This window comes from Sitophilus oryzae, unplaced genomic scaffold, assembly GCF_002938485.1.
Source record: "Sitophilus oryzae breed Bouriz unplaced genomic scaffold, Soryzae_2.0 scaffold_172_pilon_pilon, whole genome shotgun sequence".
NCBI lineage: Eukaryota > Metazoa > Arthropoda > Insecta > Coleoptera > Curculionidae > Sitophilus > Sitophilus oryzae.
Genome location: NW_022146424.1, coordinates 9,956,598 through 9,974,617, shown reverse-complemented (window position 1 = coordinate 9,974,617; position 18,020 = coordinate 9,956,598). Strand labels below are relative to the sequence as shown.

The following is an 18,020-nucleotide window of genomic DNA, read 5'->3' as shown; positions in this document are numbered from 1 at the left end:
CGTCCGAAACAAAAATATTTGTGAAACAATTAAAATTCCAATTTTTATTTAATTCTGCATTTTTTATATTAACCCTCAGACACGGCACTATTTGGATGGAAACAAATGTAATAATTTGGTCTTGGATATTATTGGTCCTTGTTTAATCATTGTATTTCTCAATAAAATTCGTGACATTTTTTTTCAGTATACAAATTTGTTTAACTATCACATTTAACTTAACGGTTAAAAAATTTGGTGCACATGCTTCAAAAGGGCCGATGCTTCCTGTCGCTTCTGTTTAGTTAAAGTATTCTGTGGCAAAGCGATATTGTAGGACAAGGAATAACACAGCTTTAAGTGATCGGATCTTAACAAAAGCACCAGCAAAATTGATTATCTGAAAAAGGTATTCCCTTTTCTCTTCGACACTTATATTTTTTTACCAAATATTCTATAAAATTTTTAGTCATTTAATGGAAAATTTTATTTTGTTCTTTCCAACAGATCAATTATTATCAAATCAATATATTTTTTAACCAAATGGGCCTTATAGATACATATTTATTTATTTCATTTTTTATCAAAGCTATATTTTTAAAACGACTATTTTACGAACTATTTTTTATTTTATTTTTGACAATTTTATTAACTGTGGTGGCACTACAATGAGTAACTATGAATAAGTGAAATATTAATTTAGTATATTTTAAAGACTTTATATTTTTTTACCTGTAATACAAATTCATCTACACTATGAATACTTTTCTCCTATTATTATATTTATTATTTAAAATAAAGAAATAATTAAATCTTACATTGCCATATTCTATACAGAGCGTAGGCTACCTCTCGCATGTACTTGTGATGTGTGTCATCAGTGTTTGACAAGTACATGGGACCTACAGTTTATGTAGGTACAAGGCAAATACACTCAAGGTGGTTTGCTTTCCTTGAGCCGGCGCCGGCTCGCTGGTCGCCCTATTTAAATAAATATTTTCAAAAAAAAAAATAAACTATTGCAAGAACACTTTGTATTGAGAAGTAAGTTAATGCATATAAAAAAATATATATTTCAGTGTCTTTAATTTTTTGTAGTAGTGATAGGTGTTGCGGGATATAAAACCCGCTATGACCGCATGACGTGAAACTAATACCATATGATCGAAAAAAACGGTGTCATCTTGGCTTGGAAATTGCAATCGATGACGTTTTCCATATAATTTAATATACAAATTAACAGCGATCATAATATCGAGATCAGCTCTAGCGTCGTTTTTTTTGATCATATGGCATATGAATAGAAACAGTAAGTTCCTTTTGCTACAATATCAAAAATAAATTTTTGTATATTCGCTATATAGCTGGTAAGTTTGTATAATTTGTTGATTTGTTCTAATACATTTTTTGTTTTTTTTTTCTTTTTCTGTGTGTACGTGTGTATTTTGTTATTTTTATCCAGTTTTTAGTGATTACGCAGAATAGTATTTTATAATTCCGCAAAATAATATTTAAAATTTTTTCTATAATAATTACAAGTCGAAAAGTGCCTGGAATAACTGCATTCTAAATTATAGAACCAGATGGGCATATGAGAAGAATATTTTTTTTTAAACAGCAGTTAGCCGCTATATCTAATTAAATTTGTTTTCACACTTTCAAATAGGTATATGGAACAAGTCATAGTTACAGCCTTTACTTGAAATGTAATATATTGTATTTTTAGAACATATTTAGTACGTAACTGCACTTAATTTATTTGCAAAAATGCTCACCATTCAACTTCCTATTAGTTACCTACCAAAAAATTCTTCGCATCTCATCATCAACCTAGCTTTTTATGTCACATATGTTGAAGTTACTGTATCCATTAAAATAAAGAAAATTTTGTCAGTGAAACGTGATAACCTGACTCCATTTTTTACGTGAATAAGTTTTTTTTACACCATTAGAAAGATAGTTAAAATTGTTATTTTAACTCAATAATATCTAATCTGCTAACTCCCAGTGATCTGAAATAGCCGCCGAAATGCTATTATCTCCATAACTTCCGTTACGATCACGCTGAAGCAAATACGCGAATTCCTTACTTGTATGTTTCTTTAGTACAGTACGTCGATCCAGGGTCGGACTAGGCTAGAGGGGCGCGGGTGGTATTGTGAGGAGGGGCCCGGGTATAGCTTTTTTGCGTATACGTTTTGGTCAGTTTTTCTCTATTATATATAGAAATCAGGAAACTACCCGTAATGTAAAGTAAACCAAAATCCAATGCACCCAAATTGCAATGCAAATATTGTTAATTAAAAAAAAACGTTTTCGGGATAACCTCAGAATATTACCGTCACTTTTTTCTGTTTCATTTCTATTTAAGAATAAATAATGAACTACTAGGGGAGCCCGCGAAGGCTGGGGCCCGGCTGGCAATCGCCAACCTGATTGTATGGCAAGTCCGATCCTGCGTCGATCCTCTCTGTAAATACAGGGTATCCGTAAAGGAAAAGGGGAGAAACAAAGTTATCTCTACACGGGCAATTCATGGGCGTGCTATAAATATTCTAAATAATATTGTTTATTTTAATATTGTTAGTAATAATATTCCTTACTTGTACAAAAATTTCCAAAGTACCTAATCAATTTTTTTTTCAACGTTTTTCCACGTAAACGAGACATAATCTATAAAAATTAAAAAATTAAGGAGAAAAATAATAAAAATTTAATAAAATCACGCAACTATTTTACCGATAACAACTTCACTGTTTTCCAAGTTCGGCTTGCTACCGTTCTCTTAAAAAAATTAGGCTAAGCAGCCGGTCAATAAAATTCGAGAAATTTGCAAGTGGCCAATGTAATATCATTTTACTAGATTTCTTCCAGAATATAGAGCTATATCCAGGAAAAATCTACCATACCTTCTAAGAACTATAAGTTAAATTTGTGAATTATTTTCATATTCATTAAGTCCAAATTGGCGCTATTTTAGCTCATTAAAAATGCATTCAAAATATATTCGTTTTTGGACTTGTGTATTTTGCTTCCAGACCGACGATATTATAAATATATGGTTATGAATATCATATTTCTTTTTAAATTTAATTGATTATTTCTAAATCTGTTTGGGTAGTAAATTGTTAGGGCATTGAAATTTTGAAAATGAAATATTCAATTTCATTTTCAAATTTTCAAACAATAAAGGTTGCTATCTCCAGAAATATATTTTTATTTCTTATTTCTGCAAGACGAATATCTGCTATCTCCCTATTGTGTCTGAAAAAAATGAAGTAACACGAAATATTGAGTTTTATTGTTCCCCAGCAAATAAAATTCTTATCTCTTTATCATATTAACGCAGGAATATACCTCCTACATGTATATATATTTTTATACCGTTTTTTTGCTCTCCTGTAAAATTAGGAATAATGGAATTAACAGTGTATCACATTTCACCGACGATTTGTGAGAAACTACCTTCTACCCTAATGTAAAGTACTCTTTCGGAACTGTTACGGATTTTTACACTATCACCATTGGTTTTAGCACTTACAACATGCGACGGACAAAAAACCGTATTTTTAAATACGAGCGATATTTCGCTCGAGTGATCACTCGGTTATTGCAATCGCTTGATACTCGAGTACTCGATTATTCAAATTAATTGGTTTTTCCCATCACTAATATTTAGTCTTATTTTTATCTATAAACAGTAAAGTTTGGTAAACTATTTTTTTACACCCTGTGTAGGATATGCAAGTAGCTTTTTTAAACGAGTAGCTGTTTTAAAATTCCTTTCCCACTGTCATAATCTATATACAGAGTGATTTCTGAACTGTGGCATTTTTTAGGTTAAATTATCTGCACCTTTAAAGCTCTTCCAAAATCACAATTTATTAATGATTTGTTCAAAACTACTCATATTGAAGTGTAGTAGGTACATTTGTCGGTATATGTATAGGTTGAGTTCAAATTTAAGATATACATTATCGGCTAGTGATGAGCCAAACCGTGATTTTCTGTTCACAGGCTTACCTGTGTCAGCGACTTTGTATTATCTGTGACTCTTAACTGTGACTGCGACTTTATGATTATGAATCCGAAAGCACAACCACGGCTAAAATATAAGATACGATACGAATGATACGATTCTGTTGTTGTTATACTAATTTTTAGTTGTCCTTTATCCAAGGCCGCTGAAATAGAAAACACTAGACAGTGTGTAAAAGGTATATTAAAAAATAAAAATAAAAAAAAAATATTAAAAGAAACCAACGGGAGAAGAATAAAATATGCAATATGCTCATAACCATAACGAACGAAACTTAACAACACGAGATAAGTAATACATTAAACAACAAATATTTTCCTTTGTATTAAAATAAACGAAATATATAAAAAATGAAGTTTCTAAAAAAAATAAACAGTATAAAGGTAAAACTTTATGTTTGGCTTTAAAAAAAACCTGCTATACTAAAAAGGAACCAAACCGATTCGTAGTGATAAAAAATAGTAATAAAATATAAAATACATAAAAATTAAATCACTTCTAACAGTCACTGTCTTTAGATCACTTTGTCAGATATCTATCCTATGAGACGTACGTCGTGACTCGTGACTGTGAACTGAGTCACGACCGGCGCCATCGGCAGCTGCGTTCGCGACGCGCGACGTCCCGCTCTGTGAAGTATTTTCTCGTTACCAGAGAAATCACAATTAACTGTAATCGTCACGCTTTAGCAAGTCACCGTTTATTTTCAAATCAGTCACAGACCGTTACTGTGATTATAGAATATCAGTGACAAAGTCACAGTTACCGATATTTCACTCATCACTATTATCGGCAACAGATAGTCTTTGGTCGATATTCACATGTCTACGAGTGAATCGATTTCGCTATCTTATAGGCAGGAGAGAGAAAAATATGAAGTATTTATTATATAACCACTTAATCCGACGCTTTACTTCATGCCCTTGGGAAAAGATTTACTCTTCTTTCATTGTTCAGTACATCTAATTGTAGTAAACACATTGATTACTCACGAACGCACGAAAACCGGAAAAAATATTAATTACCTATTTGGAAGTGCGAAAACTGCCTCTCTTGAGTCCGGTGACGTCACTAACTCTAGTCAGAGTCCCACTCCGCGTTTTTGACATGTGTTGTGTGGTGCACAGTGAGCACACAAAGAATAATATTGAAAGTGAGATACATATCACGTTAAAATTTTGACTGGAATTGTACTAGTACCAGTCAACAGTTGGTGCCTTTTTCTTTATATGGTGTCCAAAATCAGTAGTACCAAATATGAACAATATTGCATTTAGTATTAAAATTATTTTTTTCATTCCGCAGTTTTAATATTAATCGTGTTGTTGCCTGATCAGATTTTATAAGAGTTAGAATATATGTTTTGGACACCGTGTATAGTAATTACCTAATAAAATGTATCAATATGGATTTCGTTGGTGTTTTTTATGTCACAAGTCTTGTTCATTTCTTGTAATTTTGCTTTTGCTCCTTAGTTGTTGGGTTTTTAACAGGGTATCTGTAAAGTATAATTTGTATATTTTTGTTAACATTTCTTTTCGTGTACAAAGAAACTTTTGGACCTGTAGTGCTAATATTCCAAAAAAAAAACTAATTAATAGATACACATAAATAATAGTTCTTCATAAAATAGTATTTTACACTCAAATTTTTATCTATATAGATAGAAATTTTGTGTCACAAATAAGAATACTTTGAAGTGTACCGGGTGGCCAACTAAGAATGGACGCCGGCTGTATCTCAGAAACTACTTATATACACAATTAACAAGATTCAATGAAGAAATTATTGTTATAAAACTCCTAATATTAAATTTCATAGGTGCATTTTAACAAAATTTTATATGCAGTATCTTCAATGCGTGTGAATCTTGTTTTTTTTTCTCTGGAACATTATTTTTTATCCTTTTTTATAATATTCGTCGACTCTCTTTGTACATATCGAAAAGAAATAGTATTTTTTCCTTTTTTATTAAAAAAAAAATGAAATAATATATTTTTTCTATTGTATACTATATATCTAAAAGTACTTTTGGTGGCCTGAATTTTTCTCGCGGACACACTGTATAGTAAGCTTCCTAAAAAGAAACCTTTATTTGTCGACCTTTAAATAAATCTAGTAGGCTGTGAGCAAAAAAAGGTTAAAGGTTAAAAAATCATATACGACGGATTATTATTCTTAATATAAATAGCTTTATAAGTTTTAATTTCGTTTTGGAAATGGACAATATTTGCCTGTATCCAGATAGATGAGAAAATGTACTAAATTGCTCAAAAAACAAATAAATATATGAATATGAAAAATAAAAATTTCCAAATTGGGATAGGACAATAAATTTATTTTCGGAATATTTTAATGGGATAATTTTTTTATGTATCTGGATCGTCAGTTTTGATATTTACATCGTTAACATGTCAATAAATAGATTCCTCAATACCATTTTGTCCATATTACTTGTCAACGATTTAGACGAGCGTTGAAAATATTCATTTTTAAATAATAAACTTAACTTGTAGAATATAAGCCATGTTTAATATTTGTAAGTTGTAAAAAATTGAGATTTTATTATATATTGTACAATTGTAAATACTGAGCACAGAAAAATTTTAATAATGATATTTATAGTTTAAGCGATGTGAGTTTTATTTTTCATAAACCCTGTTGTAACATTTTCTAAATCAATCTTATCAACTAGGTAATTGTTTATCCATCGTCTTAGGTTTTCAAATCATATACTGTCATGCGAGTGAATACCAAAAAAGCCGGCGTCAAAGTTGACATTTTATATGTAAATAAGATGAATGTCATCTAACGTCATTTCTTAGTCAACTTGACGCCTTTCTTCGATCATATGATAATATATAACAAACAATGGGGGTTTCTTATGTGTATATTATGGATATTTTAAATCAGGTATGGTGTTGTATCTTTCCTATAATTTACCCTTTGGATAAAAAGATTAAGGAAGGAGCATATCAAAAAACTTAGGTCAACCGCAATGGGACTCAAATATGGCCGACTTAAATTCCGTTTAATCAGTGCCGTTTTAATTTTATTTAAAAAGTGTAAAACTATGATGTAGGATAGACTCAATAATTTGTTGTTTTATTTTACGTTGTGAATAAACGTTGGTAGTTATTAAAATTGTTATAAAAATAGATAATTCTAATAAAAATAGATGTTATAATAATTATTTATTAACACAAACATCCGATACGCTACTGAATCAGGTAAGTCAAATTGACGTATCTAAATTCTTTGACCTTTGACAAGTAGCAAGTAGTAAATAAAAGCAAAAATGCAAGAAAAAGTATGTAATTAGTTAATTTAAATGAATTTCATAAATGATCGGTTTACTACATGTATGTGTATATTATATAGTCACTTACTAGCGAAAAGTTATTCCATTATATCACTCGATTTTTGACCGAGATCTACCGCACGCCACACAACCAACTATTTTACAGTCTTTTTCGATAAATCGCGATAGTGTCACTGTTAATTTAAGTTCTGCCACAATTTCCACATAGATTTACTACCTTTATACAACTATCAGTAGTAGAATAAATAATAACATGAAATAGCTCAGTAAAGACAAAAATCTACAAAATTTTAAATCAAAATCAAATGAATTGTTAAACAGAACCGTCAATGATCCCCACCCTAGAGTCCTTTTTCCGCCCACAATGCATGAATACATGGATAGAATTATACCCCTTCCAAAAGAATTAACAATATAATCGCACTTTAGATTAAGAATAAAAAAATCGCACTTCAATTTAACTAGCCTCTCTAAAGGTCGAGGGAGTATGTCGACAGACGACATCCAAAAAATAACAGAAAATACAATTTACCTATAATGTAAAATGACAGGTCACTACTGTTACTGTCAAAAATTCTCCTATTCTACATGAGAAGTGTCTAGCCCCAGCAGGCAACTATTAAGCTTGACCAATCAGGTTGGTTAGCGTGGTTATTTGGAGTGTGTTAATTCATTGGTTTTTGTCAAAAACTCTAACGTGATCGGTCGGGCTGGTTCCCTGCTGGGGCTAGACACAAGTTACTACATGTCTTACCGTCTAATGAAAAACATTATCCAGAGTTCAAGAGAAGCTTTAAAAACATTAAAAAAATGATGAGGGCTCTTACTTACAATGTTTTAACTAAAATATCCAAAAACATTAAAACATTTATTCAACAATAAAGATATCAACAGAACAAGGTTATCTATTTTTTTGGTTCAGAAAATCTAAAGTAAGTTTCAGAAAATCGTTTGGTTTCTCTGAATGAACCCAATGACCCGCCCCTTCGATGTACTTCAACTCGGCATTAGGGAACAGCTTTAAGATTTTAGGATAATCACTTTTTCTGTAAAACAAAAAAAAACGTAATCAATTATAACACAAAAAGTCTTTAAGAAAAAAACTTTTTTTACTGTATGTAATCAGATTTAGATCCGCCTATAAATAAAACGGGCCCTTCAAAAATGATGTTATGTAAATCGGGAAAAGAAGCCAACTCGTCAAAGTATTCCAGTAACATTTTCAAATTAAACCTCCAGATATAACTGAAAATTTTTAAATAAAATACAAGATTTTACGTTCTTTGATGAGATACCTTCCTTCAGCAGTCTGTACCAAATTAGTTAGAACAAACGCCATCAATCCCTTATCTTTAACTAACTTAGCTAAATGACTAGCAACCAATGCCTTAGCTTGAGGTAATCCTAAATTTTTGGGAAACTGGAGAGTTTTTAGGGCTTTAAGTACTTCTGGAATAGCTTTGAAATTGTGGCTAGTTGATATTGGAGACACATCTGTAACCACTAGTCTTTCCACTAACTCAGGCTGTAAATATTTAAAATGAATGATATAGGTTTAATAAACACTATATCCAATACATATTTCAGTGCAAATAACATTCCAACTCTTCCTCCAATATCATGACCTATTAAAGATACTTTCTTTAAGTGCATGGTCTGCAAAAATTTCACTATATCCATTACTAAATCATCATAAGTGTTGCCTGGTATGTGAGCAGAATCTCCATGATTTCTTAGATCAACAGCAAACACATCTCTTTTTGGATCACTACCCTCATGATATCTTATGATTTAAAATTATTATTCGCATGAAGATAACATCTCATCTAGTAAGTCATTTTTAAAATTATTACCTCTTACACAAGCCATGGAAATTCCCCTTAGATCCTAATAATCCATGTACCAAGACTAAAGGGGGTGATTTTTTATTTAATTCCTGTAAAGATGTGTCTGTACTTTGATATGACGCATATGCTAAATCAGTTACATTTTTTGAATTCTCAAAACTAACTAATTTGCCCTTATTTCTATTTATAATTAAATTAAATAAGATTCTACAAGAATTTTGAACCCTCATTTTTTGAAGTATAGATGTCAATTCAAAATGACAATAAGTTATTTATGTTTATACTCACTCTATGTAATCTGACTTTGCTCCTCCAATAAATAATGTATTTCCTTCATATAGCAAGTCTTCTATAGGTGGAAATCTGGCAATATTTTGAAAATTGGACAATAAAGCTGGTATGTTAATCCTCCATTTGTATCTACAAAATTCAATCAGTTAATCTTCTAATCAGTGGGAATGCTTTTGAATCTATTTAGAAACAACGAACCTCTGCTGATCAGTTTGTATTAAGTTTGTTAACAAGAATGCCCTCAAAGATTTATCCAGGATGTATTCAGAAAGCTGTTTATCCACTATATTTCGAGCTTGACTTAAAGGAATATTTTCTGGCATTTTAACACTAGAATCGGATAGTGTATATATATTTTTAGAGAACATAACTGATATTTACCTATTCATGAAATTGAATAAATTTGGGAGCTCATGTAAATTTGGGCTTGTGGTTACTGGAGATATATCTACAATAATAAGTTTCTCTACAAGTTCTGGCTAAAACAGCTTTATCATATTAAACAGGCCGAATAGATGAGTTAATACCCACATATTGCAGTGCGAATAACATTGCACATCTGCCACCCATTGAATGTCCCATAAGAGCAATTTTTTCAATCCCATGGTCTCTTAAAAAGTGTTGTACATCTTCCGCCAAATATTCGTACGAGTGTTGAGATGTGTGAGGACTATCTCCATGATTTCGCAAGTCTAGTGCTACATTTTCAAAGTAAGTTATTATGTTATATTATAAGATTAATTTACTTACCGATTACCTTTCTACGAGGACTGGTTTGTTGATGATAAGCTTTACTGAGACTGGTCCAATTTTGTTTAGAACCAAATAATCCATGTAAAATAACAAAGGGTGATTCTGAAGAGGTATCCGCTGCTGTTTCGTATGCAGCGAATGATAGTTTTAACGGAGCTGATAGTTCACATGACGAAGAATAATTTGCAGAATATCTGTTAAGTATATGAGGAGACTTTAATAATTTAAAAATAAATCTATTGGATAACATTTTTCAAGATATAATTTGAGGTTATGTTTCTTTCTTCTTTCTGATATAGTGGTCGATTAGTTCATTTGTCCCGTTTGACCCTCGTTGAGGGTGCATCCACACCATCCTAGAAAAAACGGAGCGGCCGCGGCGTAACGGCCTTGAATAGATTTTCAGTAATTCTATTGGCTGAAAAATTCATCTGTCAAAAATTACATCTGTCAAATTCATCTGTCAAATATTTCAGCCAATAGAATTGCTGGAAATCGATTCAAGGTCGTTACGCCGATACAACGCCGTTCCGCTTTTTCTAGGATGGTGTGGATGCACCCTGAGATAAAACATTTTGAAAAGATATGTTTAGAAATATTTATCTAAATCTTATTCAAAGATCTAAATAGACTTACAAAATATACTCTATAACAAATAAAATGTAATGATCCAGGTAATGGTGTGTTTGATAAAATATCATCTACTTAGAACATTACTTCGTGAGAATAATATTTTATAAATTCTATAAAATATTCCATTGATTGTATTTCGGTAAAATTACTAATTTTTGTAAAAATAATTATAATGTTATTTATTTGTTATTAAATCTGTGTTGTGTACTGCTTTTATTTGCTGAGCTGTAAGTTTATTTAACTAATTCCTGAATATAATACATTTAGAAGATAAATTTTTTATTTAACCTTTATCTTACATTCTTTACATGTGTTTTGTGTACTTATATTTTTTAACTGTTTGTTTTAGCTATGAGTTTTATTTTACTTAACTGATTTACTCATTTTTTAGACTTGACACACCTGTGACACACTAACAATGTATCTACAAAGAGAAGATATAACGAACAAGAAGCGTTCAACAACCTCTACAATAGGTAAGTTTGATTGAGTTTGATAATGAGTTTGATATTTCATGCTACTATGTATTTGTACTTTGTACCTGTGATTTGTACAGTGCTGAAATAAGAAAATTTACATTTACTTTTTAAAAAAACGTCCTCTCTTTTCAATTTATCTCTGTGGCGCGCTTAATCGATTACAGCGCCATATTTTCTTAGTGAGAATTCTTGGAACTACTGTCTAAACGATTATGGCGCCACCATATAGAAAGTTGTAAAAGTAAGTAGGTACAGGTTTCTGTTTTTAATATATCGGTGTAGCGCCATTACGGGTTAAGTATGGAAACTATGGAGCAGTGCCTTCTATTAAAAGATCAGCCTACGGGCGGACTTTTGTTTACTTCATCAGCTGTACATACTTAGATATTGGGTTAGATTCCGTTTCATATTTTGTCGGTTGATTTTTGGTTTTAACTCTTTGATTTTTGGTATTATTTATTATTGTAGTGCAAAAAACTAATTATTTTGGTGTTCAATGAGGGACATCTATGTGTTAAACTTTATATTAATTTTGCTCTAATCATAGAAAAATATTTTTTACTAGTTGAAGCCTGGCGCATCCGCCACGACATCAGGAAAAAAAATACTTTTTATTTTTTTTTAATTAAATGTAAAACAAAAAATCCGGCGAAGACAGTTTATAGAAGAGCCAATTAGTTATCTTTTAGTAAAAAAGCCACTTTCTAGAGCAAGTCGTTACTTCAGTAGAGACGACACGGATAAAAAAGCAAAATAAAAACACTAAATCACCACAATACACCAAAACACTTTTACTTTTACACTGGACGCGCGTTTCGCTAACCATGTTAGCATCATCAGCAGATGATTATAAACTATCAGTTGATCCGTGAAACTATCAGTTGATTGCGCGTCCAGTGTAAAAGTAAAAGTGTTTTGGTGTATTGTGGTGATTTAGTGTTTTTATTTTGCTGTGTAACACCAAAGGTTCCAACCCTCAACTGTAATCGACACGGATAAACATTAGCATTTTATATATTATGTAGATATTATAATACCGTATGGTCGAAAAAAAGTTCCAATTCCAAAAGGCGCCCAGTTGGCTGGGAAATGACGATCGATGACATTTCCCATATAAATTTACATTTATAAAATGACAGCGATCTTTATTTCATAGCTATCGCTGACGCCGTTTTTTCTCGATCATACGGCAGTAGTGTCTGAAAATAAACTGATTAGGTACTAATTTAAATCAATTTATTTTCAGTTTGGGAATAAATCTGATAGATCAAATGTACGATTTATACAGGGTTCGCCAATAGTGCATCGGGCAGCTGTAGCTCCTAGAATTAAAAACTTGTGAATTTTGTTTAAGTGCAAACCTAAAGTATGTACTAGAATATATTTCATGCAAATATTTTAATTTCTACAGGGTGGCTCAAAAAAGTGTGAGTGGATCGGCATGATTTTTTTTAAATGGAACACCCTGTATATTATTGCATTTTTGGCTTCTTTTTAGATCACTTTATACAATTCTAAGATATGAATAATTATGTTTCAATAGTTTCAGAGATATTAATAAATAAATAAAAAATATATATTACTTAACCTTCATTAAAAAAGATATTACAAATACAAGAACTGTCCGGAAATCAAAACTATATTATGTATTTACTTTAGATGGTCTATACTTAGCTTTGCTATAAATATTGTAATCTTAAATCATACAGGATGTTCAAAATTCTACGCCAAACTTTCGAAAATATAAAATAATTTTTCATTGTTTTTTTTAAATGGAACACCCTGTATACTATTTTTTTATTAGATGGAGAATTAAAAAATAGACATTTGTTGTATTTAAAGTATTTCGAAAATTTTAATAGTTTTTAAAAAAGTTTTTAATAGTTTCGTAGATACACGCAGTGTATTTCATATGGCTCTCTCAACGGTAAAATATGAGAGAAAAATCATTGGGTGGCTTTGATAAAAATTTACTATGGGAAATGCCATATGAAATGAAATATAAAACCGTGAATATCTGTAAAACCGTTAAAAATTTTGAAATATTCTAAATACAAAAAATGTTCATTTTTGAATTCTCCATCTATTAAAAAAATAATATACAGGGTGTTCCGTTTAAAAAAACGAATAAAATTATTTTAAATTTTAGAAGGTTTGGCGTAAAATTTTGAACATCCTGTATGATATACGATTACCATATTTATAGCAAAGTAAGTACAGTCCATCTAAAGTAAATATCTAACATAGTTTTGATTTCAGAACAGTTCTTGTATTGTTAATAGTTTTTTTAAGAAAAGCTGAAAAATATATATTTTTGATTTATTTATTAATATCTCTGAAACTATCGAAATATATTTACTCATATCTTAGGATTATGTAAAGTTATCTGAAAAGAAGCCAAAAATTCAATAATATACAGGGTGTTCCATTAAAAAAATATCACGATACACTCACACTTTTTTGAGCCACCCTATAGAAGTTAAAATATTTTCCTGCAATACATCTTAGAACATACTTTAGATCTGCACTTAAACAAAATTCTCAAGTTTTTTATTCTAGGAGCTACAGATACCCGACGCATTATTGCCGGACCCTGTATAATATATTTTTTATTACTAATCTTTAATATTGTTTATCTTTTTTTTTTAATGTAATCTGTGAAGAAAGTATGTAGACGTAAAACATTTTTTAATATTTTATTACAGATACAATACATTAAGTAAAATGGAGAGAAATGAGGGTATTTTTTTGGGGAAGATGTGGTACAGGTCAGAGATATAATTTTAAGAAAAACTTACCGATTTTACCCTGTTTTTCAATGAAAGTGTGTGCCAAAAAAGAGCAAAACCTGGAGCAACCAATATTGGAATATGAACAATACCGCAAGATGGTTTCTGCTTTCAATTGTTGCTTTCAAGTCATTGCTGCAAATAGGTACCTCGTCCAAAAAGTATACTCTCGAACATTCAAATCCATGGACTCTCTCCATGGATGCTGTATATGTTAGGCGCCATTTTTTGGATGTAACGAGTGAGTCACCAGCTAGTCATCAGCTACAATTTTAGCGATTTTTAATATTTTGTGTGTAGTGAACTTTGTATAATCTTTACTACAATGGTGATTAGTTGTTCAGCATTGTTCAGCCTTCAAGTGTAAAGCCGCATCGATAAGAAAGAGCCAGGAGTTCCGTTTCCTAGGTAAATAAACAGTCCACTCCACCTTTTTAGCGTTTTCTTATTGAATTCGATAATTATTTTTCTGATATTATATATACTTGATATGTGCTATACGTCGGTAATCGTTTTGTACCTTTCGCTAACATTTGAATAAGTTATTTTTGTAATTAATTGGTATGATTACCACTGTATGCACCATAGGCGTAGTCAAAACATTTATCAAAAATATATATATCTCTTCAAGCAGCTAAGTTAAGAAAAATATGTGCCACGGCACTGTTTGGAGGTATGGTAACAATTTGGTCTCGGGTGTTATTAGTCCTTGTATTCTTTAGTCATTGAATAAACCATATGCGAAAACGTCAAAACTTGACATATGATGTGTTATTTTATTCAGAGTGTCATTTTCTATCGAATGAAGTGGAAATACACAGAGGCTGCCATTTAAAATCAAAAGTTGTAGTCATTTCCGGTGAAACAGGAAGTGATCGAAAACAACTGAATACGTCAATCATCCTAATTTGTCATATACTAATATACCAAATCTCGTAGAGGTGAGCCACTTTTGAGACGCACCTGGTATAAAGAAATAACAAAACCTTTACTTCCAGCTTGACTTATTCATACGAAATATGAAATTAAATGGAGTTTTAAACAAAGTCAAAAGTTGCGAATGGGATCTCCTATGGAATGAAGAATATCAAAATCTCGTTTCTGCGGAACTACATAATATATGCAGATCACCTGAAGTTTTTACAGTACCTAGAATTATACAGTAAAAACATACCTTTAGAATAATTCATTTCAGATACGCTGAAGCTATAAACGCATGTCCTCATGTAAATGTTGTTGGAAAGACGTTACTGTATTGTGGATTATCATTTATACCACTTGGAATGAAATGTGCAGCCTCATTTAGTTTCGTAAGAGTAGATTTCAAATTTTATATTGTCCTTTTATTCCTATTTTTATTGTATAGTAGTAAGATTACAGTTGGGGGTTGGAACCTTTGGTGTTACACAGCAAAATAAAAACACTAAATCACCACAATACACCGGAAAACTTTTACTTTTACACTGGACGCGCGTTTCGCTAACCATGTTAGCATCATCAGCAGATGATTATAAACTAAAGTACAATCTACAAGTTGAGCGTTTATATCTCTCTCGCTCAGTGGGCACCGAGTGGGCGTGGCAAAATCTAGCCAACCGAGTCAGAGCCCACTGAGCGTAACAGTTAGATTTCCGCCACTAGAGTAGTAGGAACAAAGAACTTGAAGGAATTGGACCGTTGTCTCTGTTCATACTATCTTTACATTTATTAATTCTGATGCTTTCATATGCATCTAATTGTCTGTAATTTGATACTTGTTTAATTAATTTTAAATTATTAAGATCTATACAATGTTCTTTAGCAACAATATGTTCGGCAACGCAAGATTTATCCGGCCTACCATATCTTATCTGAGCTAAATGTTCTTTAAATCTAGTTAATATTGATCTTCTAGTTTGCCCAACATATTTCTGATTACAATCTTTACAAGAAATTTCATAAATACCCGACCTTTCCAGTGGAGGTGTTTTATCCTTTGGATTGCCTAATAATTGTTGTAATTTATTATTAGCACTATACACAAGTTTATAATTGACATTCTTAAAAATTCCTTTTAGACCACGGGATAACTCTCTATCAAACGGTATCGAAAAATATTTAGACGTATCTTTCTCCACTTGAAAAGTCGAATTTTCAGAAATCATTAACCTATACCTACGTTTTCTATTAATTGCTATTAATTTATCAACTACTGAAGGGGAATATCCATTACACTCAGCTACATTCCTAATGTAATCTCTTTCTATTTCATATCTTTCGTTGGAAAGTGGGAAGCTAAGTAATCTCTATGAACTAAGAAATTTAAACTAGCCATTTTATGTTCAACACTGTGATGTGATTCATTAGGAATATATCTGCGTGTGGTCGTATTTTTCCTATAGATATCAAATTCCAGGCAATTATTAGTATTTCTAATAACTAATACATCTAGAAATGGTAATCTGTCGTTGTTCTCAATTTCATTTATTTCAACTGAATCATTATTTTTAACTGAGAAAGAAGGTTCATGATCAAGTAAACTTTCGAACTCCCTTGATAACCATTTTGCCAAATTATAAGTCGGAGAACCTACAGCCGAAACAATTGGGCGCATAGACTTGTCCGGTTTATGAATTTTTGGCAAAGCATACAATTTTGGTAATGAGGGATTGGATACTTGCAATTTCCTCTTTAAAGAAAGATCAATAAGGTGTTACATTCTTTTAGAGTTTTTTTTTAAGTTGTTAACCTTATCGTAATAGTCTTCTTTTATCTAATATATGTAGGGGCCATTATCGATTAAGTTGTTAACCTTATCGCAATAGTCTTTTTTATCTAATATAACAACCTTATTTCCCTTATCAGCTTTTAGGTAGAAACAATTTTTGTTACGCAAACTCTTGACAATATTGTGCTCCTTGTTAGATTTTAATGATTTACTTGAAACGATATTTTTTGATAACTACAAGCCTCTAATATTTGATTTCTACAAGCCTCTCTTGTAAATACTTTAGAAGCCTCGGGCAAGTGCTGAATAGCAGTTTCAACACCAACGACGATTTCCTCCAAAGCGCTACCAGAGTTGGGCAATGCAAACTTTAAACCTTTGTTTAATAAACTGAGCTCTTGTTTATCAAATGTCTGCGAAGAAAGATTCTCTACTATGTTTATGTCTCTTTGGAAAACATGTTTGTTTTTAGAGCTTTTTAATTTTTTAAACTTATTATTCAAAATGGCCATTTTCTTAACAAATTTTGAATTGATAACCACAAACATATTTCTCTGAAAGGGACACCAACATTCATACTCTACATTAGTTAGCTTATAAGTAAGTTTTTTGTAAAGTCCATAGGCTTCAATTTCAAGCATACTTCGTTTACTATACAGAAATTTGATTTCTAAATCAAGCCATTTTTGTTTTGTAATTTTCTCTACCTTATCACTAACGTTACTTTTCGGAATATCAACTTTAATAAAACTAGGATAAACTGAATTGGCTTTTCATGATTTAAGAAACCAAATATCTGCTTCTAATAACCTAATCTTAGTACTAAACTTACGATAAAGATTCAGTTCCGTTGACCGTGAAGCCATCGAAGATAACAGTTGAGGGTTGGAACCTTTGGTGTTACACAGCAAAATAAAAACACTAAATCACCACAATACACCAAAACACTTTTACTTTTACACTGATGAAATAGTAGTAAGCAGTAGTCTTCGTTTTTTTATTTATTATAATTATTTTCCAAGTCCTTTTTATCCCCATATTATAATGCTAAAATAAGTGCTACATATTTTAATGCTAAACAAGTGTTTATAGATTCATCCGGGACGTGCACATGGGTTATCACTGTAATAATTTTCGAAAAAAAAAATGTACGCCACTGATTTTTTGTCTTTTGATAGCAA

General features: G+C 31.1%; 1 protein-coding gene and 1 long non-coding RNA gene across 2 annotated transcripts; one reads left to right on the top strand and one right to left on the bottom strand.

The window, feature by feature from the left end:
• Positions 1-8,195: 8,195 nt before the first annotated feature.
• On the bottom strand, positions 8,196-10,531 carry LOC115881578. Its single transcript, XM_030899121.1, has 10 exons — positions 10,229-10,531; positions 10,010-10,176; positions 9,860-9,957; positions 9,677-9,808; positions 9,476-9,607; positions 9,194-9,433; positions 8,919-9,123; positions 8,636-8,865; positions 8,454-8,585; positions 8,196-8,386 (listed from the first exon to the last, which is right to left on the bottom strand). Exons 1-10 carry the CDS (start codon positions 10,479-10,481, stop codon positions 8,242-8,244), a joined length of 1,734 nt encoding a protein of 577 aa, XP_030754981.1. The 5' UTR covers positions 10,482-10,531; the 3' UTR covers positions 8,196-8,241.
• A 731-nt stretch (positions 10,532-11,262) lies between these two features.
• LOC115881654 lies at positions 11,263-14,561 on the top strand. Its single transcript, XR_004050065.1, has 2 exons — positions 11,263-11,340; positions 14,049-14,561. It is a non-coding gene; the product is annotated as an uncharacterized LOC115881654 (long non-coding RNA).
• The last annotated feature ends 3,459 nt before the right edge of the window (positions 14,562-18,020 follow it).